Source organism: Crinia signifera, chromosome 2, assembly GCF_055691185.1.
Source record: "Crinia signifera chromosome 2, ASM5569118v1, whole genome shotgun sequence".
In the NCBI taxonomy this organism is placed as follows: Eukaryota; Metazoa; Chordata; class Amphibia; order Anura; family Myobatrachidae; genus Crinia; species Crinia signifera.
In genome coordinates, this window is record NC_139218.1 from 383,680,980 (window position 1) to 383,708,046 (window position 27,067).

Here is a 27,067-nt window from a genome sequence, read left to right on the forward strand (position 1 = left end):
AGTCACAGTCAGGCATAGGGAAGACAAAGTTGTCAGAGGGAGAAACAGTCAGGCACAGGGGCTATAGGGAAGATGAAGTTGTCAGAGGAAGTCAAAGTCAGGCATAGGGACTATAGGGAAGATGAAGTTGTCAGAGGGAGGCACAGTCAGGTAAAGGGAAGATGAAGTTGTCAGAGGGAGGCACAGTCAGGCATAGGGAAGATGAAGTTGTCAGAGGGAGGCACAGTCAGGGATAGGGGCTATAGGGAAGATGAAGTTGTCAGAAGGAGGCACAGTCAGGCATAGGGGATATAGGGGATATAGGGAAGATGAAGTTGTCAGAGGGAGGCACAGTCAGGCATAGGGAAGATGAAGTTGTCAGAGGGAGGCACAGTCAGGCATAGGGGCTATAGGGAAGATGAAGTTGTCAGAGGGAGGCACAGTCAGGTATAGGGAAGCAGTCAGGCATAGGGGATATAGGGAAGATGAAGTTGTCAGAGGGAGGCACAGTCAGATATAGTTAAGAGAATGTTGTCTGGGGGAGGCAATGTCAGATATAGAGAAGATGAAGTTGTCAGAGGGAGGCACAGTCAGGCATAGGGAAGATGAAGTTGTCAGAGGGAGGCACAGTCAGGCATAGGGGCTATAGGGAAGATGAAGTTGTCAGAGGGAGGCACAGTCAGGCATAGGGGCTATAGGGAAGATGAAGTTGTCAGAGGGAGGCACAGTCAGGTATAGGGAAGCAGTCAGGCATAGGGGATATAGGGAAGATGAAGTTGTCAGAGGGAGGCACAGTCAGATATAGTGAAGAGAATGTTGTCTGGGGGAGGCAATGTCAGATATAGAGAAGATAATGTTGTCTGGGGGAGGCACAGACAGGGATAGGGAAGATTAGGTTGTCAGAGAGAGGCACAGACAGGGATAGGGAAGATAAGGTTGTCTGAGGGAGGCACAGACAGGCATAGGGAAGATAAGGTTGTCTGAGGGAGGCACAGACAGGCATAGGGAAGATATGGTTGTCTGAGGGAGGCACAGACAGGCATAGGGAAGATAAGGTTGTCTGAGGGAGGCACAGACAGGCATAGGGAAGATATGGTTGTCTGAGGGAGGCACAGACAGGCATAGGGAAGATAAGGTTGTCTGAGGGAGGCACAGACAGGGATAGGGAAGATAAGGTTGTCTGAGGGAGGCACAGACAGGGATAGGGAAGATAAGGTTGTCTGATGGAGGCACAGACAGGGATAGGGAAGATAAGGTTGTCTGATGGAGGCACAGACAGGGATAGGGAAGATCAGGTTGTCTGAGGGAGGCACAGACAAGGATAGGGAAGATCAGGTTGTCTGAGGGAGGCACAGACAGGGATAGGGAAGATCAGGTTGTCTGAGGGAGGCACAGACAGGGATAGGGAAGATCAGGTTGTCTGAGGGAGGCACAGACAGGGATAGGGAAGATCAGGTTGTCTGAGGGAGGCACAGACAGGGATAGGGAAGATCAGGTTGTCTGAGGGAGGCACAGACAGGGATAGGGAAGATAAGGTTGTCTGAGGGAGGCACAGACAGGGATAGGGAAGATAAGGTTGTCAGGGGGAGGCAGTCATGGATAGGGCAGTAAAGGGAAAATTAAGTTGTTCGGGATCATGAGGACAGGAGAGGGGGGGGCAGTATGGCGGCCAGGTCTCCCCCTGTGTGTGACTACATCCCCCCCAGTCAGCATGTCTCCCTCTCCTCCTCCCCATAACAAGCCGCCCCGGCCCCGCTGCTCCTCCTCCTCCATCCTCCCCCTCACCTGCTCCGCTCTCCTCTAGCGCCTCTTCCAGCTCCGGGAACGTCAGCTCGGGCAGGTCCAGCGCAGCACCGTACCGCTCCAGGAAGGAGCACACCACGGCGAAGTCCGGCCATGTTCTAGCCGGACTGGGGGCCACCGCCGGGGCGACCACCGAGGGCGCCGGAGCCTCCGCTCCATCCTCCGCCATCTTGGAGCTCGAGGAGGGCGGGAGCTGCGCGTGGAGGGGGAGGAAAGGGGGGAGATGCGCGCGGCCCCCCCGGGCCTCCTCCAGAGCGAGCACGGTCAGTTGGAGGCGCGGCCTCGCGCAAGGGGGGTATCTGCTGGTCCCGGGAATAGGGTGGGGGGGGCAGAGAGAGCGTGATGCGGCCCCCACCAGGTGAGTTACACCTCCTCCTCCGCCTCCTGAGCAGAGCCCATATCCCACAATGCACCCGGAGAGGGACCGCTCTAGCCACCTCCCCTTCCTCTCCGAGGCCACGCCCCTCTAGCATCACCGCGCGCAGGAGGCGGGGCGCGCCGAGCACAACAAAGAGGCTCGCGTTACTTTTTTTTTTTTCTCCTCAATCAACTTTATTGTTTTTTCTGTCTGACAAATAACATGCGTTATTTATCCGCTTTTCGGTCGATGCGTCGTCACCCGCGAACGGCTTTCTCGGTGGGAGCCGGTCACGGCGACATCCCGCATGTGGGCTGCTGCCTCGTGTCGCCGCGGCCAGCCAGCCACTGTAGATCTATTTGAAGCGCGCTCCACTCCCGCCTCCCATCCGCTGTCAGGGAGGGGGCGGGTCCGAAGCCCTGCTAGCCAATAGGAGAGCATGAGACGGTGTATAAATACCAGTGTCAGCGCTGCGGTGACGTAGATGAGCGGTGGGTGGTGGAGGCTGATCTTAGGTGAGAGCGCTGGGGGAGGAGAGGGTGGTTGTTGGGGTATTTGTGCTTATTAGTTGGCAGGGAAGATGTCCTCAGATGGTCCCTGCCTGTGACTACAGTATGTGTCCATACAAATCTGGCCATGACATGGCGGCAGGGGAAATGCCCCAAAGCCTCTGTAGTACTTATGTCATGGGGGCCAGTAGGTCGCTTGTGGCTCCCACAGCTCTGTGTGCTGGGATTTGTAGTTCCACAATTGCTGGAGTGCCTCAGTAAATCATTGCTACAAGGCAGCCTCCAACTGTCACACCTTCTATTTATATGCCCTGTGTAATGTAATATACTGTGTCCCTGTAATGAGTAGTCCCCTAGCCTTAATACTATTAAAAGCCATGGCGAATAAAAAAAATCCATTACGTTTTGCCAACCCTTCAGGTTTAACGAATACCCATGCTTGAGCACCGTTGCATTGATTGGCTACTAAGTTAACATTAATTAACCCTTTGAGAGCCACCATCTCTGATATCTGCGAAAAATGCCAGCGTCGCTCACATTTGTTATATCCATTCAAATTAAAAACATTGCGTTAAAAAAGTGTTAGGCGATTTTCATACCTATTTTGACACTTTCACTTGGCGCTCAAAACGTTAAGCATCTGGGCCCATGTAAGGCCATCCTTAAAACCTGGAAGGCAATGATGAAGTTTAGGAAACCACATTAGAGACAATCTATAATGCTGTATTAGCTGGTCTTTTACATAAGGTGAAAGGTGGGGTGGATTTACCTGTTGCCCATCACTGCTGTACACAAAACACTACTGTGAATAGAAGTCATTTATAATCTCTGCTCCAAACACCGCTCCCTGGCCAAGTACACATTGTACACAGGCGACGCTGTGCGGCAGCAAGCAGTGATGTATTGTGCAGAGTTCCGCTTATAGGAATGTATCTGGCCATGACAATGTATGTGTATTGTATGTAGGCCACAAATTCCTCCGCGTGAACCTCGGTTCTGTCACCATACGATCTAGTTGCAAGATCACTTGTACAGGTATGTAATCGGCTGCAACAAAGGGGGGGGGGGGGGGGATATTTTGTGTAACTGATCATCTAACCGATGTAACTTGAGGATCCAAGCAGGATGGCCAGGAAATCTATGCCCCAAGGTACAGACCCTGTCCCCTCCACCCCACAAAATTGAGTTGACTTGCGTAGGCTGCAGCTTGGGGTCATTGCTTGTGATCACAAAGGACACATCCCGCGCAGCTGTCCTGCCATCATACGTGAACAAGTGGGTTTATGTACATCTCCCAATCAAACCATGAACACATTTGTTAATTTTACCCTTGTACTGTCAGGCAGCGCTGAAGAGTGAAGCTACAGTAGTCTCCTGGCTTCCTTGTTACCGATTGAAAATAAAGGTTTTGCTTGGATTTTAGTCTCTTATTCATCTGCCTTTGGCATAACCCTGGCCATACACCTGTGTGGGTTTTCTGAAGGGATAAGTCGTACGTAACAAAATAGACTGTGGGGGTTATTCCGGTTGACTCGTTTGGATATACATTCGCACGTATCCGAACGAATCGCACGCGCAGGGCCTATATCTGGACAATGTCATTATTGAATAGAGTTGGAATTCAGGCCAGGGGCATATTAACTAAATAAAATATACAAACATCAGTTGTATTTCACTCCAATAGGTATCTGGTATGCTGCAAAGTGCTTACCAATATCAAAGTGCTGCTGCAAATAGACATTAGACCATTAAGGTGCCCACACTTGGTAAGATTATGGCTGTTTCTGACTGGCTTGAGGACAACACGATGCGGATGCCCCCGGGTCGTTCAAGATCATGGTCACATCGTTCAATGTGTAGGCATGATGAAAAATTGGCATGTCCTGTTATTGGTATCTACACCTCTGTCCGCCTGTCACTGCTAGCAGGAGATTTGAAATAAATAGAGTGGCTGCTGATTGGCGGAGAGCTCTCTCATCCAATCAGCGGCATCCCTATTAATTTCAGATCTCCTGCCGCCCTCCCTCTCTCTCCATGCCACAGGGGTGCGGAGCAGCAGACCACCGACTACTCCTGATCATGGCCCCACTGAACCATTAGGTAAACCCTCTGATCATTTACCCAATCGTTCTGTGTGGTCATGATCAGAGGTGTCCTGGATTTCAAAGCAAATTGGATCCGATATCTATCAGTCTGTGGACACCTTTAGGCTGGGTACAGACCTATCGATATATCGGCTGATGAATCGGGCAGTGTTCTGCATACACGCTGCCCAATCAATTGTCTTGCATCACAACTGGCTGGGTATTTACATGCACACGCCCAGTTGTGATGTTAATCACTGCTGGATTGTGTAGTGGGTGGACCGGGAGGGTTGCGCACACACACACACACAATGATGCACCAATCGTAGTAGACTAAAGGGCCCCTTAAGGCCCCCATACACTAGCCAATTTTGGTCAGATTTCGGCCAGATCAGTCGGATCTGGCCGAAATCGGACCAAAATCGGCTAGTTTTGATGTCCCCTCAGATCCGATGCGCGGTCCCGTGCGCATCTGATCTGCGTCGGGTGGTCGGACCTGCTGCACGTCCAACCACCCGACTTGGGACCTAGTGGGGCGGCGCGGCGGTGGAGGGAGCAGGGGGGGCTGGGGACGCTCCGGGGGACACAGGCGGCATAGAGCCGGGCAGGGGGAGCCGGGAGCTGTCAGTACTGAATAAAAAAAAAAAGCCCATACAATGAATGGGCGGCCTGTGATTGGTTGAGCGCTCTCTCAGCCAGTCAGCAATTGGCTGAGAGAGCGCTCAGCCAATCAAAGGCTGCCCATTCATTGTATAGGCTTTTTTTTCTAGCACTGACAGCTCCCGGCTCCCTCTGCCCGGCTCTATGCCGCCTGTGTCCCCCGCAGCGTCCCCAGCCCCCCCTGCTCCCACCAGCAGCCCTGCTCTGTAGGCCCCCCCCCCGGGTTTTTTACATGTGATAAATCGAGACGATTTATCACATGTAAAAAATGGCACATCAAGTGCCATCTAATCAAGCTCCCCCGGGGAGCAGCCGGGGAAGCTCAGGTCGCCCTAGTGTATGGGGGCCTTTACACTTGTGAGATTTCATCCAATTTGAGTCAATTTATCTGACAAAATCTGATGTGCCGTCTGACAAAATCTTATGTGCCTGATGTGTAGGACACAATCCACAATCCTGTGCCATTGGGTATAACCAAGAGATTGGAAGAGATTGAACCTCCTGCACATAGGATAAATCTCGAGTCAATCAGGTTCAATTTGTTGAGACAATAAGTTGACAAGTGTAAGGGGGCCCTTAGACTCGCCACAGTAACCACAAGCACCTGCTGGTCGTAATTGTCACCCATTGATGATCCACCCCATGGCAACAGGACTGCATTTCTGTGAGCCCATAACTACTATACATTGTCCATGCTTACAGCCCTCAGCAGCATTTAGTCTGCCCATCTGAGGGCAAGGACTCCCAATTCTAAAATGGACAGGGACATCAAATAAATGTATGTTACAAAAGGGTGTGTTTTTGGGCATAGGCAGACAACCCCGGTCTTTGATATCTACCAACAGGTCATGTTTTCCATGCCAGCTGTGGATCTGTAGGGATGAATGCTGCACATGTTTGACAATGTGACAGTGAAATTCACATTGCAGTGGTCACTGGTGACCATCGTCTTGCGCAGGCCTGGCCAACCTGTGACTCGCCAGCTTTTGTTAAACTGCAAGTCCCAGCATGCTTTGCCACAGTTTTGATATTGGGTATGCTAAACCTGTGGCATGCTGGGATGTCTAGTTTCACAACAGCTGGAGAGCCAAGGCTTGGCCAGACCTGGTCTTGCGTGAGCAAACTACCCCTGGTGCTGAAGGGTTATGGTGCCAGTACTTATTTATTTATTATCAGTTTCTTATATAGCGCACACATAATCCACAGCGCTGTACAGAGAATATCTGAACATTCACATCAGTCCCTGCCCCAGTGGAGCTTACAATGTATATTCCCTACCACATGTACACGCGCACACAGACATTCTAGGGTTCATTTTGTTGGGGGCCAATTGACCTACCAGTATATATTTGGATTGTGGGAGGAAACCGGAGTACCCGGAGGAAACCCACGCAAGCACGGGGAGAATATACAAACTCCGCACAGTTAGAGCCATGGTGGGAATAGAGCCCATGACCTCAGCGCTGTGAGGCCGTAATGCTAACCATTACACTGTACGTGATGCACAATCCCCTTCTCCAGGGGCCTGGGATGTGAGCTCCCAGGATGGAATGTGACTGCGTGACAAAAGTAATGGATTATGGGGGGGGAAGCCACGGGTGTAGCATATCTAGACTTTCGTACGACATTTTGGCACTGTCCCACACGGTTAACTAGAATAATTGGATTCTAAGTCAGATGAATGGACAAGAACCTGGGTTGCAGGATGGAAAAAAGGAGTTTTAGTAGATGGAGTGCACTCTCTATACAGGGGAAATGTTACCATTGGAGTACCCCAGGGTTTCAATCTTTATTGGTGACTTTGCAAATGGCATTAAGGATAAAGTTGGCTTTTCTGTTGCACATAGCACCAAGTTATGCAACAGCGTAGACACACCAGGAGACATAAAACAAATGGTGGTTGTTCCAGGTAGACTAGAGGAATGGTCAAGAACGTGGTAGCTACAGTTTACAGCCAAAAAAAATCCAAAATCATGCACTTGGGTCTTCAATATCCAAAAGCTAAATGTAGTATTAATGGCACTATATTGGAAACTACTAAGTAGGAGAGACATCTAGGTGTCACTAATTCAGGTGTCATAAGGCAGGGAAGCAATATAAAACAATGAAGAAGGCAAGTCAGATGCTTGGTTGCATAGGGAGAGGTATCAGCAGTAGAAAGAAGTAATAATGTCACTGTATAGGTCATTGGTACGACCTCATCTAGAGTATTGTGTTCAGTTCTGGAGGCCATATCTCCAGAAGGATATAAATACATTAGAGACTGTACAAAGAAGGGCAACTGAAATAGTACATGGCCTACATCACAAAATGTAACAGGAAAGACTAAAAGATCTTAATATGTATACTTTAGAGCAGAGAAGGTGCTCCACTTATCAGGGAGTTTTACCAAACTACAGGAGGAAATCATTCTTGAAGGGAAGTATTAGAATACGAGGACATGCACTGACACTGAGGAGGGAGGTTCAGGTAAATTTGAGTAAGAATATTCTTACAAAGAACTATGCTATGGGCAACCAATCCGATCCTGTCTACTATCTTCTAGAGCAGGGGTGTCAAACTCAAATTCATCGGGGGCCGCATCAGCAATTTGGTCATCCTCAAAGGGCCGGTTGTATCTGTAGGACTATGTGTCCACTCTTTATTATCATAAATTATTGTCACTGCATTCACTTATTACTGTTTTTTGTAATAATGTAAGTAATAACTAGCAGGGAGATTGGCTGGGGGCCTGGGACAGGGCACAGTGACGTGACGTCAGATATCGCCCAGCAGGTGACCTGGGCCTCTGGGTTCGCAGGACTCTCGCTAGAGTTCTGGACTGGTGGTGACAGTGGGACAGATAATGATAATGACCCTGGACACAGGCAGCCGCACTGCAGATTTGTGGGCTCAGGCTGCGGCTGTGTGCTGCTGGCCTGGCTCTCTGCCTGCCCGGCCACGGACTCTGGACTGGACAACATGAGACAACACAACTGTGCCCACCCCACTGCCGAACTTACAGTAAATATACTGAACCAACTGATGCCACTGCTGCGCGGCGCGGCACCACAGGCAGGAGGCAGCTCACCGCCGGGCCGGCATCCAAGTCCGACAGGCAGCCGCAGCAGCATGCACGTTGCGGTGTCACTGGCACTGCTGTCAGGCAGGCGTGTGTCACACATGGCAGCGCCGTAGCCGCTGCCCGCAGGAGGAGTCGGGCACGTCACACAGTGACACTAACAAGTCTGTGTCCACTGTCCTGCCTCCCTCCTCCTCCCAGCGAGCGCCGCGGCGGAGTGACTGTCACCCGGCTTCCTCACGTTGTTAGGTATGTCTCTCAGTCTCGAGTCGTCATGTGAGTGTCACTGAATGTGATGTGACACTCACACTGTGATGGCTTCCCGCAGTAATGTAATCGGCGCCAGGCGGGGGTGGGTGGCGGCGGCTGCGCGGGCCACATGACGAGGTCTGGCGGGCCGGATTTGGCCCGCGGGCCTTGTGTTTGACACCCGGGTTCTAGAGGGTGCTAAATAAATAAGTAGATTCTGATTGTTTGCCCATAGCAACGTCACATGTGAAGTAGAATACACATCTTAGTAAATTTCCCCCTAAGGATTAAGTAGGATTTGAGGTAACAATATTGGTAAAAAGGCAGACTATATGGACCAAATGGTTCCTATCTGCCGTCACATTCTATGTTTCTGTCACCACAAACAGGAATTTCCCGAGTACACACTGGAAGTCACAATGCAAATCGCTGTGTGGTGGGGTATGGGAGCAAGGCAGGGCACTGAGGCTGGGTATAGGAGCAGGGAACTGTGCAGTGGGATATAAGAGTAGGGCACTGTTCTGTGGGATATAGGAGCAAGGCCAACTGGGGAAATGGAGTCTTTGAAGCAATTCACTTGTTCTGTGGGAACTTACTGGAGTTATTCAATTGTTTTGTCTAAAATCCAGGTTAGGGCATTTAGTGTTTTTTTGTACATTGCAAATTCGTACCTCAATAAGATGCCAGCTGGAATGTGGCCCACCCCTGGCTGCATATGCACTCAAACAGAACAGTATCTGCAATACTAGAAAATAAAGACAGCTATCCCTCTGAATATGCTGAAAAGTACCATAGTCTTAGTGCTGAGGGTGGCACAGTTATTGGTGGTGCTGGATCACTGGTCCCATTTCCCTATGTGTTTGGGATCACACAGCCGGTCACTTGGGTTCTAATTCTGTATACCACTTGTGTTTGCTACTGCAGGGAGTGCACAGGATGTCTTCTCCAGCAATCACCAGCGTCTCCTGGGGGAGTATGAGTGTCGGAGGACAGGTTTATAAAGATTGCAAGGTCTGGCCAGGAGGAAGCCGAACCTGGGACTGGAGAGAGACTGGAACCAATGTAAGATATTACAGTGAGAGCAGGTGGTGACCTAGAGAGGGACTGCAAACCTGACTGAGCCTGCCTTTCCCAGCATGCACTTGGATCTGCGCTCTTCAGGCCTGTGGTTGCTGAGCATTGGAAAGCCATAGAGGCAAATGTCCTGAAATTTGCAAATACTGCCAGGCCCTAAATTCTCAGTACTCCCAAACATTATACCAGTCTGCATTCAGTGAGCTCTCAGTAGCGTAACAATGGCACTGCAGCCCAAGCGGTGGCTTGGGGGAGCCGGCACTGTGGGGGTGCATGGCCTCTGCAGAATTCCAATGGTTCTGGCCGTCCATATGAAAAATATCCCTCCAAAATGGCCGCCGCCTTGGAGGAGACAGATACTAGAGGTCCTACTGGACAGATGGATAGATACTAGAGGTCCTACTGGGTAGCATATATTGCTACACGTTACTGCAGTCTAACCTGGTCCTTCGGTCAGATTTTATGAGGTAAATGTAATAAAACTTCTAAAAACGAAGAGGTGATGTTGCCCATAGCAATCAATCAGATACTGTCTATCAGTTCTCTATTACATCCTAGAAAATGAAAGACAGAATCTGGTTGCCATGGGCAACATCCCCACTTTCATTTTAAGATGCGTTAGTAAATTTACCCCTAACTCTCGCCTTTATATAAGACTGACTCGCCCATCTCCTCCTGGTCCCTGTGTACCCGATCGTACTGGAGTCCTGTCTCCTTGGATGTAGCCAACCTGCGGCCCTCCAGCTGTTATGAAACTACACATCCCAGCATGCCTTGCCACAGTTTTAGCATTCCCTAATAGCAAAACTGTGGCAAAGCATGCTGGGACTTGTAGTTTTGCAACAGCTGGAGGGCCCGCAGGTTGGACAGGCTTGGTCTAGATGGATCTGTGTTTTGCCAGCCCTGATTTTTAACATACGTTTGCCATCTAGCTGTGGGAGACCCTATTGCCTCAGGAACTGGCACATTACAAGGGGGAGGCCCTATTTTTACAGTTTGTCTTTTCTCTCTGGAAAAAGGTGCCACTCTGGCCTATGCCACTCCGACCATGGCAGAGATCTGTGCTTCAGCTGCCACCCTGCCATGACACCTAGGCCCAGGGCCTTGTCTGCAGTCTGGCCTCTGTATCCCATTCTGCACACTGGCAGGTTTGCTGGCTGCCGGCATCGTGTGTGTGGTCAGGAGAGTTATTGCTGCTGTTCCGGCCCCGCAGGTCTGTTTTCCTGCCAGGGATGGAGGGAGGGGGCAGATAAGCCCCACGGGGTTCTCTAACAAGCTGTGTGCTCTCTGCAGAGCCGGACTTGTGGCCTATTTATCACATCCTCCCTGCTGTACTACTGTGGTCATTAGCTTTCTGCTTCCACGCTGTAACGCTTCTTGTTCCATCTTCAGATGTCACACTGGCGCAATACTGTCAGCAGCCCCGAAACAAATTAACCGCTGGCTGTTCCACAGTGCTGAACCAATTTACAGGCCTGGAGGAAGGTTCTGCAGTACCACCCCCTCTCTCAGCCACAACATTTCTGGGTATAGTCTATTTCATATGGCCAGTCTACCCCCCCCCCCCCCCCCCCCCGTCCGTCCGTCACTGCGCTCTAGTGTCTCTGAGCAGTTTGTCCCCCTGACACTCCCCGGGGTCAATGCGCTTCAGTGTTTCTGGGTAGCCTGTCACACTGTGCTCCTGTGTCACTGGGCAGCCTCTCCCCCTGATAGCCGCCGGGGTCACTGGGCAGCCTGTCCCCCTAAACGGTGAGGGTCACTTGTTTTCGGCGATCCCCCCCCCCCATTTAACCCCCTTGCCGGCCGCATTGAATACAGCCCATAAGGACCGCTATGGGGTCCCGTGCCAGCTAGTACAGGGACTACGGTACTTGTGTATTATCACGGCGCCCTCATTTCCATCGCAGGGCATTGTACAACCACAAAATTGCGTGAATGCCATATGAACGCATGCGTTGAGACACGATTATACCCGATTTTTAATTGTACAGGCACCCAGACCCGATTTTACATTGTACACCCACCCTGATGGGTAATGACAATGTTAAATGCCCCCCCATTGTTAACGCCACCCCACTCTCAACACCAACCCGAAGCGCGGCGAGCGCAGCGGTACACGTCCTCCAACCTTTTCATACCCCCACTATCCACGTCGGCGTGGAGTTGATCTTATATAGTGTGGCGAGCGCAGCGAGCCATTGAGCCCGAAGCGTGGCGAGCGCATGCGTAATATTTGTGAAGTAATCCGCGTGCGCTCGCCACGCTTCGGGCTCGGTGGCTCGCTGCGCTTGCCACACTAAATAAAATCAACTCCACGCCAACGTGGATAGTGGGGGTATGAAAAGGTCGGAGGACGCGTACCGGCGCGCTGCGCTCACCACGCTTCGGGTTGGTGTTAACAATGGGGGGGGCATTTAACATTGTCATTACCCATCAGGGTGGGGATACAATTAAAAATCGGGTCTGGGTGGGCATTTAACATTGAAATCGCGTTGCATCGCATGCCATTATAATGGCATGCGATGCGATATTAAAATTGTACACTCATCCCGGCAAAAGCCTCAAATCGGGTCCATCGCATACCTTAATTAGTGGTATGCGATGCGACGGGCGCCGTGATAATACACAAGTACCGGGACTACTATTTACCCTTCTGTAAAAATACAATACACATAATAACCACGCTGATCTCGCTCTGCAAAAGGAATTGTTTATTTGATATAAAATGCGATATGTGCAGGTCACCTCACGAGAGCCGGTTCTTCCACCACCCTTGTCTCTATTTACCAGCACTGTCCTGGTGTCCAACCAGCAGACCTGGAGGAGATTGTGAAGAAGGATGTGAGGACTCTGGTGATTGGCTGTGGCATGTCTGAGGCACTGCAGGTGAGATTTTCTCTATGGTCTCAGGCTAATATTGCCCTGGGGGTCTCCTGTTGAGGCAATAGCCACTAGGGTAGAGGGAGAATACTGCTGGGTTCCTCATCTGTAACACATGTGAAGGATACGAGCTGGCTTCATTCTGTGCTTCTCATCCCTCTCTATATATCATCAGCTACAGTTCTTTCTGTTGCTGAGGCTTCCTGGATATCCAGGATGCCCATTTACACCTAACCCCGGCCCAGTCTCTGGAGATTTTAGTGGATGGAAGGGAGTGTCAATTTCAGGGTAATAAGCTGGGGTGGGAGTTGGGAGTCCACCCTGCTAAGCACTCCCAGGCTGAGGTCCATTACAAGTTTTATTATCGACTTCTGTCTCTGCTTTCTGACGTCTCTCCAATTTTATCATATTTAACGTATTCCACTGTACACACTTTTTGTAACAATGGTGATTATTTCATGTTAATAGTTTTTATTAAAATATTATATGTGAATAAGCACGGCACTGGAGGTCCTTTGTTAATGGTTTGATGCCCGGCTCACCTCTTATACCCAGTGCTAAAGTCTGTGTCCCCCATAGATTCAAAGATTCTTTTCAAATGCGGCCTGTAATGTAATGTGACAGGCTGATGGGATAAAGCTGGGGCTTTAGCTCTCGCCAAGGCTTAGTGCAGGGATGGGGAACCTTTGACCCTCCAGTGGTTGTTGAACTACACATCCCAGCATGCCCTGCAAGTTTTAGCATGGCCAAATAGCAAAACTCTATCAGTAGTTCAACAGCTGGAGGGCCAACGACTCCCAATGCCTGGTTTAGCACATCTCCCCCCTATATCACAATATAATCCACATTGATCACTGTTTAATATCAGTGGTCCATAAACGTCCACTCATCTGTTGTATTATTGTTACTGCAAACCTTTCACCAAACACAGCGAGTGTCAGCTCCTCTGTTGCGGGCGCAGCTGATTCGGGAATGGCTTGGGTAGATGACCTCCGCTAGATAATGCGGAGTCATAGTTTTATTTGTCTTTATTGTATATGTACTTCTTTTAATTCCTACACCTAGGTCCCAGCTTCCACGTTGGAGTATGTCCAGTCCCACGCCATTGACGTGCGGGTCCTCCGGACGGAGAAGGCGGTGGCGGAGTACAACAGTCTGGCAGCACAAGGAGTCAGAGTGGGAGGAGTTTTCCATTCCACCTGCTAAACTCCGGCAGCGGTTAACCTCAACGAGCAGCGACCCCGGACGGTCAGCCGTGTTAAAGGGAATGGACGTCTCCTCTAGTCCTAACAAATTACGTGTTTACGCATAGATGAAGAAAGCAGGATTTGTGCCTATTGCTACAATTATTATTATTTAGGAGTAATCTGATGCTGATTATAAGTAATCAAAACTGTAAATAATATTGACCCAGCCCTATCTCAGAGGCGGTGATATTCCTCCGTGCTGCGGAGCCTTATATTAGCTGGCTGACAGAGGCTGGTAACGTGGCCTTAGCAGTGGGAGAATCGGGGAGTTGTCTCCACATTTTGCCAAATTCAGTCTGGTGAAATCATCTAGTGATTCTGGCTGTTGGGATAGGCACAGCCGGGTCAGTTATAGTGGGATGTGCTTCTGTGGGAGGGTTTGCATTAAAAACTTTACACGTCTGTTACTCAGATGCCAGAACAGCTGATTTATGCATATAACCACACCCTTGTGGCTCAGTGACTTGCCCCCATACAGTGGCCGGTATATATATATATACACTATAAAAGTCAGTGGCACTGCGAGATGGGTACTTGTTTCCTAGAACGGCCACAATCGCGGCCATCGTTTACCTTTAAGTTAAGGTACACGATGGCCGCGATGGACCCGATTTCCTTTGAAATCAGGTCCATTTTGCCGGCAAAGGGAAAATCGCGGGCATCGCGTCGGTCGCGACCATTAACATTGGCCCTGACGCGATGCCCGCGATTTTGCCATAGGCTTCAATGTTAAAATATTTTTTAACATTGAAATCGGGAGCATCGCGTCGGTCTTGTGCCACCGAGCCCGAAGCGTGGCGAGCCCCGCGTATACCTGTGAAGTTATACTCGTCCCCTCGCGGGGCTCGCCACACTATATATTCTCAACTCCACGCCGACGTGGATAGTAGGGGAATGAAAAGGTCGCTGCGCTCGCCACTTTTCGGGTTCACGTCAATCGTGGGGTGGGGTTTACGCTGTAAAATTGGGGGTCTAGGGAATATTTTACATTGAATCAAATGTAAAATCGGGTCCCAGGGACCCTATTCACATTTGATTCAATAAAAAAATCGGGTCATTGCATCGCATGCGACCAAATCGCATGCGATCGACGCGATTTTTCCGACACGACCACCCCGATGGAAATCGGGGTGGTCGGGCTAGGAAACAAGTACCGCGAGATGTCTACCCCTGTACAAGGCAGTACTGCTTTTGTGGTGCCTTAGTAAACAAAAACAAAAAAGCTATATTTGGTTTGTATCATGAATGTATATAAGTCAAGGGAAGACACAAATGCACTAAATTACATGGAAAATGTGGCCTAATCCAGGTGCAATGCAGCCGCTCTTATTCCAGAAATGACTCTGTGCAGCACAGTTGTAGTTGGATGTAGTGAATAAACATAATGGTAAATGGTGTTAGTAAGAGACTAGCTGTGTGTATTATTGCAGTGGAACAATCCTGTGTCTAGCTGAGGAGTGTATGTCACTAATTCCTACAACTCAGTGTTGCAGCAGGAATGGGGCATTAAATATATAACACCTGTGTAATCATTGATTTGGCCATCAGATCCACATTGATCTGTGGCACATGTCACTGATTAAATCATGCATGGCTGCCAGAGAAGAGGTGGCAGGTAGACCCTCTCCTCCTAAGCCGGGCACTAGTTCCTGGCCTGTCATGGGCTGATTCCCTGCGGTGCCCGGGAAGCTGTGCCGTCATGATGAGTGTGAAGAGGCCTTTTCTGTTCCCGATTCGGAGACAACCAGAGCGGGAGGTGTTTGCCTTGGCCCTGGTGACAACAATCCTAGTTTCAGCCTCGTTTAACCTCCCCTCTCGCTCTCTTAACGTAACACTGTCCCCTAGTGCCTAAACTGCTCTGTGCACAGTCATTGTTTCTCATATTGTCTTATTGAACATGCTGACAGCGTTTTAACTACATGTTAATTATACAACATTTATATTTGGTGTTTCCTGAATCAGTGGAGCCTGTGTCCGAGTTCTATGCCAAGCAGGCTGATTGGTACTGATGCCTTGTGACATCCATGAACTGCAAGCGAATAGGAAAGAGTAGGGGACATTCACCATGGCCTGGATGAGTGATTGAGCAGTTCGCTTAGAGAGAAGGCTAGCCTATCTAGCTCGATGGAGGACTCCAACAGTTCTGGGGTGTATATGCTGCATGTGACTATAATAAACCCTATACTACAATTCATCCAGTTCTTCATGCCAATCCTCCAGTTCAGTAATCCTTTAATTACACAATGGGCGGTATTCAATGAGGCTGATTCGGCAGATTTTTATGGCGATTTTGTGCTGTAAGGCGAATTTTTGACTAAAACGGTGAATCACCCTATTCAATGACCAGATGGCGAATACATTCCAAGGTTTTTTTCGCCATGATTCAACGAGTAGCAATCGCTAACTTTTTATGGTGAAGTGGAATGTGAGCTTTTAAAATAAAGTGTTTTGTTTTTTACATTTGGTGTCAAAAAATCAGGAATTTTATTCTGAGGAGGGGCATGCTATTTTTATTCATGTGCTGTAAGCGCATGAATATATATTTAATTTTAAAAAATATATATATATATTATTTTTTTTTACATAGACCAGCCAGCAGGGGGCCGGGAGCCGAGCCGCTCATTAGATATTCATATATTCACTGCACCCGATCATTACATATGCATGATCGGGCGTAGTGAATATACACGGTCCCCTGCTGGCACCCCCGGGGGGCAGCCTGTGCTGCCTGGCACCCGGGGAGCCCACCTCCCCCCCACAAACGTTCTGGGGCAGGCAGGGAGACTTCCATCTCCCTGACTGCCGCCGTCCTCAGGCTCCCTGCGGCGTTCGCCGCAGGAGTTAAAATTCGCCGGTCAGGGGCAGCGAGCTCCTGACTCGTTGAATACTGGAGCTGGCGAGGCTCCGGAACGCGGCGAGCAGTGGCGAATGTGCAGCGAATCCTAAACAGGATTCGCTGCACATCGCCAAAATGCTCATTGAATACTGCCCAATGTGTCATGTGATCCCCTTGGTACCAGGACCTCTGCACATGAAAAGGGAACATTTCTAGAGCTGCCTCATGGCAAACCACTTCCAGCCATTCAGAAATAACTTGACTACCTGTACATTTTGTATTTTTTATTATGGATAGTATGGATAATGGTAAGCACGTAATTAATAAAAAAAAAATACTTTATGAAACAGTGCTACAAAAGGATGAATCGTCCTGCATGAAGCCTCCGGCGCCCACAGCTGGGCAGGCAAAGAGGAAACCAGTTATCTATATACATATAACACCAATAGCCTGCAGTCCCCATCTGCAACAGAATAGGCCGTGCGGGGACACAGGACTGCGGACAGACCAGATAGAAAGACGTTTTTACTGGAAAGTCGTAAAATCGATATTACATTAGAAATTCAAATAAATTATCAACCATAATCAGCGCTGAGTGTTCTTCCATCACTGTACAGATCAGAACATGACTTTAGGCATTGCTGTATTTACACTTACCCTCAGTCTCTACATTCCCTAGCCACAATAAATGCCGCCATTTTGTGAGTAGGCCTTGCAGCCTGTGAAATCACTACTACCTCACTCATGTCATAAGGAGAATGCTTAACCCTTTTCAGTGCCAATGTTACCGTGAGAGAACCTCAAAAGTTTATGTAACTACAGGAATGGTTCTTAATGATTAGGAGGAATTGGGTGAAACGCGTTGACAGCGGCCTCTTGGCTCCTTCTGAACGTCCGCCGGCCTGGGAGCCTTTCTAGTTTCCGGAAGCATTGCTGCAGACTATCTACCCAGGCGTCCTGTAGACGAGAACCCCTGGTGTGTAGGTGATGGGTAAGTCTCTGTCCGTTCCCAGGTTACCCCACTCCTCGCTCACCATGTCCTATAGGTCACCGCCTGGCAGGTTTGGGCATCAGGAAGACTTTAACGGGTTTGCTGAAGGGAATAGTGCCCTCTATGCTACTCTCTGTGACGGGCAAAGCCTCCATGCTCTCGCCCCAGGAGGGTTTGGATGATGGGTTTAATATTTTGCTTCTGCTGGAGCTGTAGGCGAGGAGGAGACTGACTTCAATATGGCAGGGGTCTGTGAGGGGGGACAGGAGACACAGGACATATCAGCTCCAGCCGATGCGGAACGTACACAACACATAGAATCACCTCGATCTATTCATGTTACCCAGCTGCACAGAACATTAGCTACTTACCTCTGGTCATCAGGGGTAGGACGGGGTTAGGCTGGTAAAATGCCCAACACAATGCCAACAGACCATACCCTACAAATTATATATACATAGTATCATACCCTCTCCAGTGATTATATCTGCATGGAGACCCCTCCATTGGTTATACCTGTACAGTGTAATCTCCATTGGTTATTTCTGCACTGTGCCTCTCTCTAATGATCATACCTATATTATGTTTCCCCCCCATTCATTATACCAGCACTGTGCCTATCTCTAATGATCATACCTATATTATGCTCCTCCCCCCCCCATTCATTATACCAGCATTGTGCCTCTAATGATCCTACCTATATTATGCTCCCCCCCATTCATTATATCAGCACTGTGCCTATCTCTAATGATCATACCTATATTATGCTCCCCCCCCCCAATCATTATACCAGCACTCTGCCTCCCTCTAATCCGTGTTCTACCTATACTGCCCTCCATATATGTAATAATAAGCTCCTATAGGCTCTAGCCTACATACATCACATCCTTACATCATGCCCTCCACCGATTACCTGTCCATGCTGTATGTGAGATGTAAACCTGCGTGATCAGACGGTGTCTCCCGGGACCAGGATTACGGAAGTCCGCTGGTTTAGGGTGGATAATCTGGACCTGCCCATCGGGATACACAACCTGGATAACAATGGAGAAAAACGCCATCCGATGAGCAATTTAGGAAACCTCAATCTCTATAAATACCTTCCAGACAGACTGACGTCCCATACACAGGCCTCCTCATATATACAGCCTGCACCCACGATTCATTACTAGCCTCTCCAGAGTCCCGCATCAGCACTTCTGCTTCAATGCCATGACAACCAATCAGCACGGAAGTAACATCTATAATTTGCATTATATAAAATAATACAGAGAATCTGATTGGTGGCCATGGGCCACTTTTCCCTTATCATTGCATCATACATCTAACCCACAGTGTGCACACAGACACCATCCTTTCTTATGCCTCCCCTGATATATAGTGTACCCCTTGCTTCCTAGTACTGGCAACCATTTATTGGGCTTACAGTGTAATTCATACCAATGCAATCTATTCATTAGGAACAGTGACATCTCGAAGGCACATCGGTTAAATAAAAGAACAAACAAAACTTTATTGTTCTCAACACAGATAATGTAGGTTCCCATGAGCAAACTAAAAAGGTACATACCTGAACCTTGACAGTGTTCTGTGGATCCTGAACACTCTCCAACGTGGCGTCGACATCCAAAGCTACAATCAAACCGGATGTGAACCGGATGGGGTTATCGGACTCCTCAGCCGGCTCAATGATGTGCGCAGAGGCTCGGTGGATCTGCAGAGCGAGAGCTGAAATATCACATCCCCCATACATACATACATACATATACAAATACTCAGGAATATAAGCAACAGGTGGCAATGTGCCGCATAAACGCTGCAACATCATTATTAGGGTGTTACCTGCTCTGGGAGGGTCAGACGGAGGAAGCTGCTCTGCCGTAGGGTGGTCTGAAGGATTTTCACCATTTCTAAGGGTTTGGAGTTCACGAGACGGGGCATAAGATCCAACAGCTTGTCCACAAAGCTGTCCTGCATATGGGGGAGCTCAGAGATGAAACACCTGGAGGGGGTTGGACACAAGACGGAACGCTGATCATTTAAATGAGCACAGCAATATACAGTACAGTGACAAAGTCCATCAGATCTGTATAATGTAATAGCATACCAATGCTTATTTATATGTATATTACATGCACCTTGGTGACTCCTCGCATAAACAGGAAGACTAAGAAAGTTTTGCCATAAAATGTGGCCGGCGAATGTAAGGGCGACCATAGACTACTGCGAGAGGTCCCAGCAGTGTATGTCCATCTGATCCCACTTGAGCTGCCTAGGACTGTCTCGGCAGCAGGACAGCGCGTGATACGTCATGTGTAGTCCTTCAGCGACCCCGTTCCCCGATACAGGGAGGAGGTCAGGGTCGGAGATCAGATGTGCAGGAATTTCCGACCTCCGACTCTGATACACATAGGACCACGTATCGGATTGGATGGCATGTCAATGCGATTTGGGCCGACTTCACCCGATTTCTCGGCCCGATCCATCAGAATCAGGTGAAAATCGGCCAAAATCGCATGTGTATGGGGGCCTTAAGATGCATCCAGGAGAGCTTCCCAAGGACACCTTACTCCAGCAGGCAACAGGAATAGATGTGCTTGGATACAGTAACAGCTCAGTACGTAAGGCATATGCTGATACGGTACACAGCCAGATCCATAGGTAATGTTTTATTACGGTCAGCCAATCAGCTGTGGCAGCCAGTCATCACCCGGTCGCAACTTCCACCTGCAGATGATCTGTCTGAGATTGGACAACCAAGAGCTGCACATACACACGTAATGGCAGAATCAGTTAGTGCGTGGCAGGTTCTCTCTGATGGCTGAGGGTAGAACAGGGGAACAATCGCCAGTTATCCATCACATATAATACTAACAGCCGGACAGGAGGGCACTCACCTCTGGAAGAAATCCACCTCCTGCAGAAACTGCTCGCACAGGCTGAACAGCGGCTCCAAGCTGCACAAATAACAGGTACAGCAGGGGATGAGCAGAGAAATACAACAGGAACTTTAACGTTTCCAATACAATGTATTTTATTTCTTTAATCAGAGCGGCCACCTGCACGCAGGATTCATGGGGCAGACGCCTGGCAGACCACTAGCAAACTGGTCATCTGGCTATTGGGCCATTCCTCCTGGCCGCCTCCATAGTGCATAGGTGACCGATCTGGTGTCATGTAAATGGGTATGGGTCATAGTGTTGACAAAATTAAGGTCACCAGTCACTAGGTCGACATGCATAAGTTTTTTTTTTGTGTCTGTGTTGACATATGTCGACGTGGACACCGTATAAGTGTACCGCTGCACTCGGCACACTATTATATTCTCACTCTATGCCCACTTGGATAGTAAAGTATGAAAAAACACACCTTTAAAAAAAAAAAAAAAAAACATGAAAAACTCGTGTTGACCTAATGGTGGTCATTAGGTCAACACGAGTTTTTCATGTTTTTTTTTTTTTTTTTTTTTTTTTTAAAGGTGTGTTTTTTCATACTTTACTTTACTATCCCCATGTAATCATTAATCTCATTACCTTGACTTCACAATCTGATACCAGGACAATTGCCAGTCCCGCTTATAATGCTGAGGACAATTGCCAGTCCCGCTTATAAGGCATATCATGCCTCGAAAATAGCCCCCCCCCCCCCCCTTCCTCTGGGAACCGCTCCCGGTGGAATCTCACCCTTTAGTGGTCCGAGCGGTTATCAGGAGCTGCAGAGCATTGGCCTGTAATCTCATGTGATGTATAATGGCCACTTGTCTGTTCTCCAGGCCGCTGTACATGAACTCCATCTTGTATGTATCTTCCAGGATCTGGAGTAAAAGCAGAGAGTTGATAAACCGAAACATTCAACCCATTATCTGAATATGAGGACACCGCATTACACACCTGTTTCACGGCTGCAGCGGTCAGAGAGTTCTGCTTCACATACAGAGGGGCCGCCAGACTCCATAACTTCTCATTCAGTGCCTGAAAACCACACAGATACACATATCAACCACAGAGTGATGGGATCGCCAGCTCAGGCTAAGAGCGTGTCAAGTGAGGGAGGGGGTTCAACTGAACAGTATGGGAGGATGGTGAAACGCATGTTTCCCGCAGGCTAGAGAACATGGCTTGCAGCAAATAACCAGGGCGGCTTGCAATCCTGTATCAGACTGCATGGAGTAGGCTGGCGAAACGCGTGTTTACCGCAGGCTCGAGAACATGGCTTGCAGCAAATAACCAGTGCGGCTTGGAATACTGTCTCAGACTGCATGGAGTAGGCTAGCGAAACGCGTGTTTACTGCAGGCTCGAGAACAAGGCTTGCAACAAGTAACCGGGGAGGCTTGCAATCCTGTCTCAGACAGCATGGAGTCCCCTTAACCCCTCCCTAAATTAGCATATACATGCCCAATAGTGGCTGGGAAATGTAATTTGCCTGTCTTTTTATCATGTTTGGCCAAGAGCAGTAGAAAGATCGCACATAAACCAGGAACATAGTCGTAAAAGACCCGACAGCTGATCGATGTGAAGCACAAAGCTGTGGTTTTTGGTTGTTACTGTACTTTCTAACATGAAGGAAGTATAGTCCACCGGGCATACTTACACCCCAGAATAAGGTCTATAACTATTATGGTGTACATTGACTCAAAGGCCCCAGCTAGATGGTCCGGGGGTATACCTTCAGTGAAGTAGAACAGTTACTTGCTTCCCGTTGCCGTCTTATTACCGAATATTACAGACCCTACGTACAGCAGTAGTTGTTGGAAAACAAAATGTAAGTGTCACGATCCATCACCTGATTGGATCCCAAAAATGATAACGTCTCCTATTGTGTGTTATAAATGTTATTTCTTGGGAACTTACTGTGACCCAAAGAGGGCTGTGGGGGGGGGTGGCTGTTGGGGGGACTACCTCCCATTTCCCTCTGAAGATTGTAAGTACTGTGGACATAACGGAGAGATTACCACACTGTGTGCCTGGAACCTAGCCTGTGTTATGAGTCATAAATTATAAAAACACTTAATGGCCAGAGAACCACCATGACTGACCACAGGGGTCATGAGAAGGAGAATGGGATTTCTCCCTGAACTACTCTCCCCTCTCATGTACAGAATCAATTACTTAGGAGTGAGGGGAAATTCATTAAAGTGTCCAGCATTGAGCTGGTTAAAACTCCGGAAGATGGGAGATGAGGTAGTGAGGTATATCTACCCTTCTCCCTCCAGGATCTATGCCCATTATTTGGGGGAATCAGCTATTCATGCTGAAGATGCACCATACTTTTAATTTGAGAAACCCCCCCCACAGCAGACTGCTATACTTGTGTGTGAGTTAGGCTTCTGAATTTTTATCTTCTTTTATTTTCATTTGAGATTGTACTACTCTGCGTGTATTCTTGAAATATACTTAATCATCTTTGTAACTAAAGCTCTGAATTAAATAAATGACATGTCAGTTCTGATTCTGTGCTCTTATGAATCAACGCCTAGTGCTACTTACGCCAACCTGTTTTTCTATGTTGTATTGTGTGTTCAGGTGCGAACTAAAGTGCACCTTGCGCAGCAGAAGTGCTATACCAAGCTTTTGCTGGTGGCAGAGTACCCTATATTTATAACCCCGTCTCCAGATTCACGTATCTGGAGAAGCGACCGGTAGGTCCGTGACAGTAAAGAATAAAAGAAAACAAGGGTTTTGTAAGATGTAAGATGGAACGCCTTGTCATTATATGCACACGGGTGGAGAGAGACACCAACCTTGACGAGGAGCAAGTGACACCGCAGGTAGGTGGCGGAGAAATGCGCCATGCCAGCCAGCTCAGACTGCAGCTCCCCAATTCTCAGCAGGTCCCTGGAGAACATATACATGACATTATCCAGAGTCAGCGCATTCTGCCTCATTACCAAATAGTTCTCTCAGTAGAGGGGCAATAGCGTCAATTATTTTAGAAATATTTTAATGGTCCCCTTGTGCTTCCTACAAATAAAGTGGGCAACCCATGAAATATCCCACCGTTACTCCAGGCATGGTCAAACTGTGGCCCTCCAGCTGTTGTGAAACTATACATCCCAGCATGCCTTGCCATAGTTGTAGCATTCCCTAATAGCAAAACTGTGGCAAGGCATGATGGGACTTGTAGTTTCACAACAGCTGGAGGGTCATAGTTTGGCTGTGCCTGCTCTATCCCAAATGGAAAGAAGTTATAAATCAGCCCCTCGTGTCATATGGGCAGCAGGGCCACTTACAGCATCAAATAATACAATTCCAAGAATGCCATTTCCTTTTAGGAATAATTACTTTCCACTATATACAGCTACACTGTGGGGTCCATTTACTAAGGGAGTTCTATTGAAGATATGATGTTGTCTATAGCAATCTGACTGGTTGCCCATAGCAACACCCCATCTTCAATAGAACAATAGAGTCTGCAGCACGGGACCATTATCAGCCTCCAGTCCCCCACCCCCCAAAGCCCCAGTGAGACAGAAGCTCTGATTACCGGATGGTGAACTCCAGAAGTTCCTGTGTCCCCTGGGTGCCCAGGTTCTGCAAACTATGGATCCTCTCCAAACTGTTCTGCAGGAACTGCTGGGATGGATCCTCATGAGGAGACTCGCGTTCCAGATCCGGAATCCACGACCACTTCACACCTGGCAGCTACAGGGAAGAAGGGCAGGTCAGGGACATGCAGACATCAAATCAGACCCTCGGGAGTGGTTGACACCAGAAGTTGTTAAACTCAACCCTCGCGTTTTTCCAACAGGTCATGTTCTGAGGATTTTGGTCTGTGGACGGAGGTGGGACCATTACTGATCCAGCAATAGACACGATTAGAGACATCCACAAAACACGACCTGTTGGTGGTACTTGGGGACTGGGGAGTTGAGAACCGCTGGGTTAGGATGACCATACATCTTGCTTGGGCAGCCCTTTGGCCAGAGGTGGGCCACTTGTGGGTTTGCAGCTGTTGTGGAACTACCAACCCCAACAGGTCTTGCCAATTTAAAATGCTCAAATACACAAATTCTACCATTAGAGGGCACTGTGGCTTCTTGCCACATATAAGATTATGATCCAATGGGGAGAGCATTTCCCTGAGATTGCTTACCCAACATTTCTAATTAGTGATCAGGGGTCCCGAAGGGCACTTAATCACCATTTACCTCTGAGCTAGATTGCCTCCAAGCTTAAAGGCTTTTACATGGCATTCTAACACTGTAGAGCACTGCTCTTACCCAGGGCCGGTGCAAGGCACCGGAGCGCCCCAGGCGAGTCGGGGTGGGGGCGCCCCGGTGCCGGGGGGTATCTGTTGTGCCGTCTGGGAAGCGGGCAGGGGGGTCCATGCTTGCGTCTGACAGGAGCCTGTAGTGGTGTCCTTGCCGTGCGGGTACCTGCGGCGCTGTGTATAAAGCTGGCGGCAGCGGGGGGTCCCTGCAGTGAATAAGAAATAACTAGCGATATGCGGCAGCGCGGGAAGCGCTTCTGTTTTGAAAAACACTGGCCGCACGCTGATTGGCTGAATCTCAGCCAATCAGCGTGCGGCCAGTGTTTTCAAACCCGGCAGCGCTTCCCGCGCCGCCGCATAGCCCGGCGGATAGTGCTAGCTATTTCTTATTCACTGCAGGGACCCCCACCGCCGCCAGCTTTATACACAGCGCCGCAGGTACCCGTGCGGCAAGGACACCACTGCAGGCTCCTGTCAGACGCAAGCATGGACCCCCCTGCCCAGACGGCGCAACAGGTACCAACTTTGCACAGGGGGCGAGGGGCGAACTGCCACCCTCCAGTGGCTGGTGCCCTAGGCAAATGCCTAGACCTGCCTAGTGGTGGCACCGGCCCTGCTCTTACCCCCTATAATCAGTGCGTGAGCAGAGACCTTCTCTACAGACTTACACTCAGAGCTGGAACCAGGTGCGAGAGGCTGTCCCGCAGATAGGCATAGTGGCGGAACGTGTGATCGGAGAACAGGGCGGGCATGGTTGGGCAGGTCTTTGCTGCATTGAAAATCAGAACCAAAACTGCTATATCTGGTATACAGAGTTAAGGTCGCGTCTTTACAAAAACAGAAAAAAAAACAAAAAAACACACAGCCAGCGCTGGGCAATACGGCCTGTGACATCGCTGAACTACAACACGATCTTCTGGAATCGGCTGGACCCCTGGCACTTGCCAAGACCTCTTTGCAGAACACAGAGAGAGCCCGGCTGGACACATATTGAAAGGATACACGCTGGATCATCCATGTTTGGCTCTGGTGTATCGAAGAACGGGTGGGTGCTCAGGAGCTCAGGAACCAGGGACAGCACCAAGGTGGGGTGCCTGCAACCCAGGAACTTCAAACATCTGCCGGGTGAGACACGTTATTGTGAGACGGAGCGGAAAGGCCGAGAACAGTCATCTAACCTCTTATGTAGGACACAACTACAACAGGGCCTGCTGGAAGTAATCTAGGGGCTACAACAGGAGAATGAAAGGGATCCTGATAAATGTGTTCACGCTTCCCCTCACTTGCCCCTAAATTGCACATTTTAGTGAAATTTAGATAAATGTGCACCACATTAGGTTGAATGTGCGATACTTACTTCCAGATGGACTCCCGGTCCGTGGGGTACTTGGAGAGGTTCTTGAGAAGCTCCACCAGGGCGAGGTGGATGCATTCTTTAGTGGATACGTTTGTGCAGCAGATCAATTCGTGTAAGGCTTCCCGAATGTCCCGGGAAGAGTCCTACAAAGGAAAGAGACTGAGCGTTAGTGAGATCCGGGGACTCTGCATTCTGGCGCCCCTGACTGCTGAGCACAGAGATAGGAGGGGGGGGTGTAAAGTATAAACCTGTAAGCCTCTCTGCACTGAGCACTAACAGCCTGATACTCGTTGGCTCGGGCGAATTAAGCCCCGTCGCAATGTTGGGGGTCTGTGCATGCGCACACATGTTCTTCGCGCATGTGCAGACCCCCTGTGCAAACGACTTCAGTGGGGGAGGGAGGGTGTGGACATCGGCCCAGACCAGGGAAATGAGCATTTTATGAGCTTCCCCGTGAAACCGCCGGGCGTTCACCTGGGAATGCAGGCAGGCCGATGTGTGCTCAGGGCGGGCGGATGACATCACATGACAGCACCTGGCCCTGTCTTCGGTGGACTCCAAAGGAAATAAGGGTCAGTCTAGACTGACTTATTTCTCAAGGGAAGAGAAATCATTCGATGGTTGGCGACCATTGGTTGCTAGAGGCAACATCTCCAGTTCTAAAAACCCACACTTAAGTAAATATACCCCTTACTGCCCAAGTTTTAAAGGGCATCCATGCTTGAGCACAGATCGATAAACACAATTGACTGAGGTATTAATTAAGCCA

The 27,067-nt window shown here is 49.2% G+C and overlaps 3 protein-coding genes across 8 annotated transcripts in view; 1 reads left to right on the top strand and 2 right to left on the bottom strand.

Moving 5' to 3' along the window:
* The window catches only part of RSF1 (remodeling and spacing factor 1), a 42,513-nt gene extending 40,292 nt beyond the window's left edge, over positions 1–2,221 (bottom strand). For all 3 annotated transcript variants that reach the window (XM_083170206.1, XM_083170205.1, XM_083170204.1), the window contains exon 1: positions 1,765–2,221. In XM_083170206.1, coding sequence (XP_083026332.1) covers positions 1,765–1,951 — 187 coding nt within the window. In that variant the 5' untranslated portion in view covers positions 1,952–2,221. The remainder of the gene's footprint in view (positions 1–1,764) is intronic.
* AAMDC (adipogenesis associated Mth938 domain containing) lies at positions 2,024–15,308 on the top strand. Of its 3 annotated transcripts, XM_083170210.1 has the most exons (5): positions 2,631–2,655; positions 3,616–3,684; positions 9,628–9,765; positions 12,568–12,663; positions 13,723–15,308. In XM_083170210.1, the coding sequence occupies exons 3-5, from the start codon at positions 9,640–9,642 to the stop codon at positions 13,861–13,863; spliced, it is 363 nt and encodes a 120-aa protein (XP_083026336.1). In that variant the 5' UTR covers positions 2,631–2,655; positions 3,616–3,684; positions 9,628–9,639; the 3' UTR covers positions 13,864–15,308. The 3 variants fall into 3 exon arrangements, with proteins under 3 accessions (XP_083026337.1, XP_083026335.1, XP_083026336.1); XM_083170211.1 differs by lacking the exons at positions 2,631–2,655; positions 3,616–3,684 and adding an exon at positions 2,024–2,045; XM_083170209.1 differs by lacking the exon at positions 3,616–3,684 and having other exon boundaries at positions 2,510–2,655.
* Positions 15,309–17,009: 1,701 nt separating this feature from the next.
* Positions 17,010–27,067, bottom strand: part of INTS4 (integrator complex subunit 4) — a 29,104-nt gene continuing 19,046 nt past the window's right edge. For both annotated transcript variants that reach the window (XM_083170208.1, XM_083170207.1), the window contains exons 12-23: positions 26,299–26,441; positions 25,944–26,059; positions 25,610–25,743; positions 24,216–24,373; positions 23,473–23,566; positions 21,622–21,702; positions 21,415–21,545; positions 20,629–20,688; positions 19,574–19,733; positions 19,302–19,445; positions 18,645–18,765; positions 17,010–17,981 (exon numbers count right to left, since the gene is read on the bottom strand). In XM_083170208.1, coding sequence (XP_083026334.1) covers positions 17,788–17,981; positions 18,645–18,765; positions 19,302–19,445; positions 19,574–19,733; positions 20,629–20,688; positions 21,415–21,545; positions 21,622–21,702; positions 23,473–23,566; positions 24,216–24,373; positions 25,610–25,743; positions 25,944–26,059; positions 26,299–26,441 — 1,536 coding nt within the window. In that variant the 3' untranslated portion in view covers positions 17,010–17,787. The remainder of the gene's footprint in view (positions 17,982–18,644; positions 18,766–19,301; positions 19,446–19,573; positions 19,734–20,628; positions 20,689–21,414; positions 21,546–21,621; positions 21,703–23,472; positions 23,567–24,215; positions 24,374–25,609; positions 25,744–25,943; positions 26,060–26,298; positions 26,442–27,067) is intronic.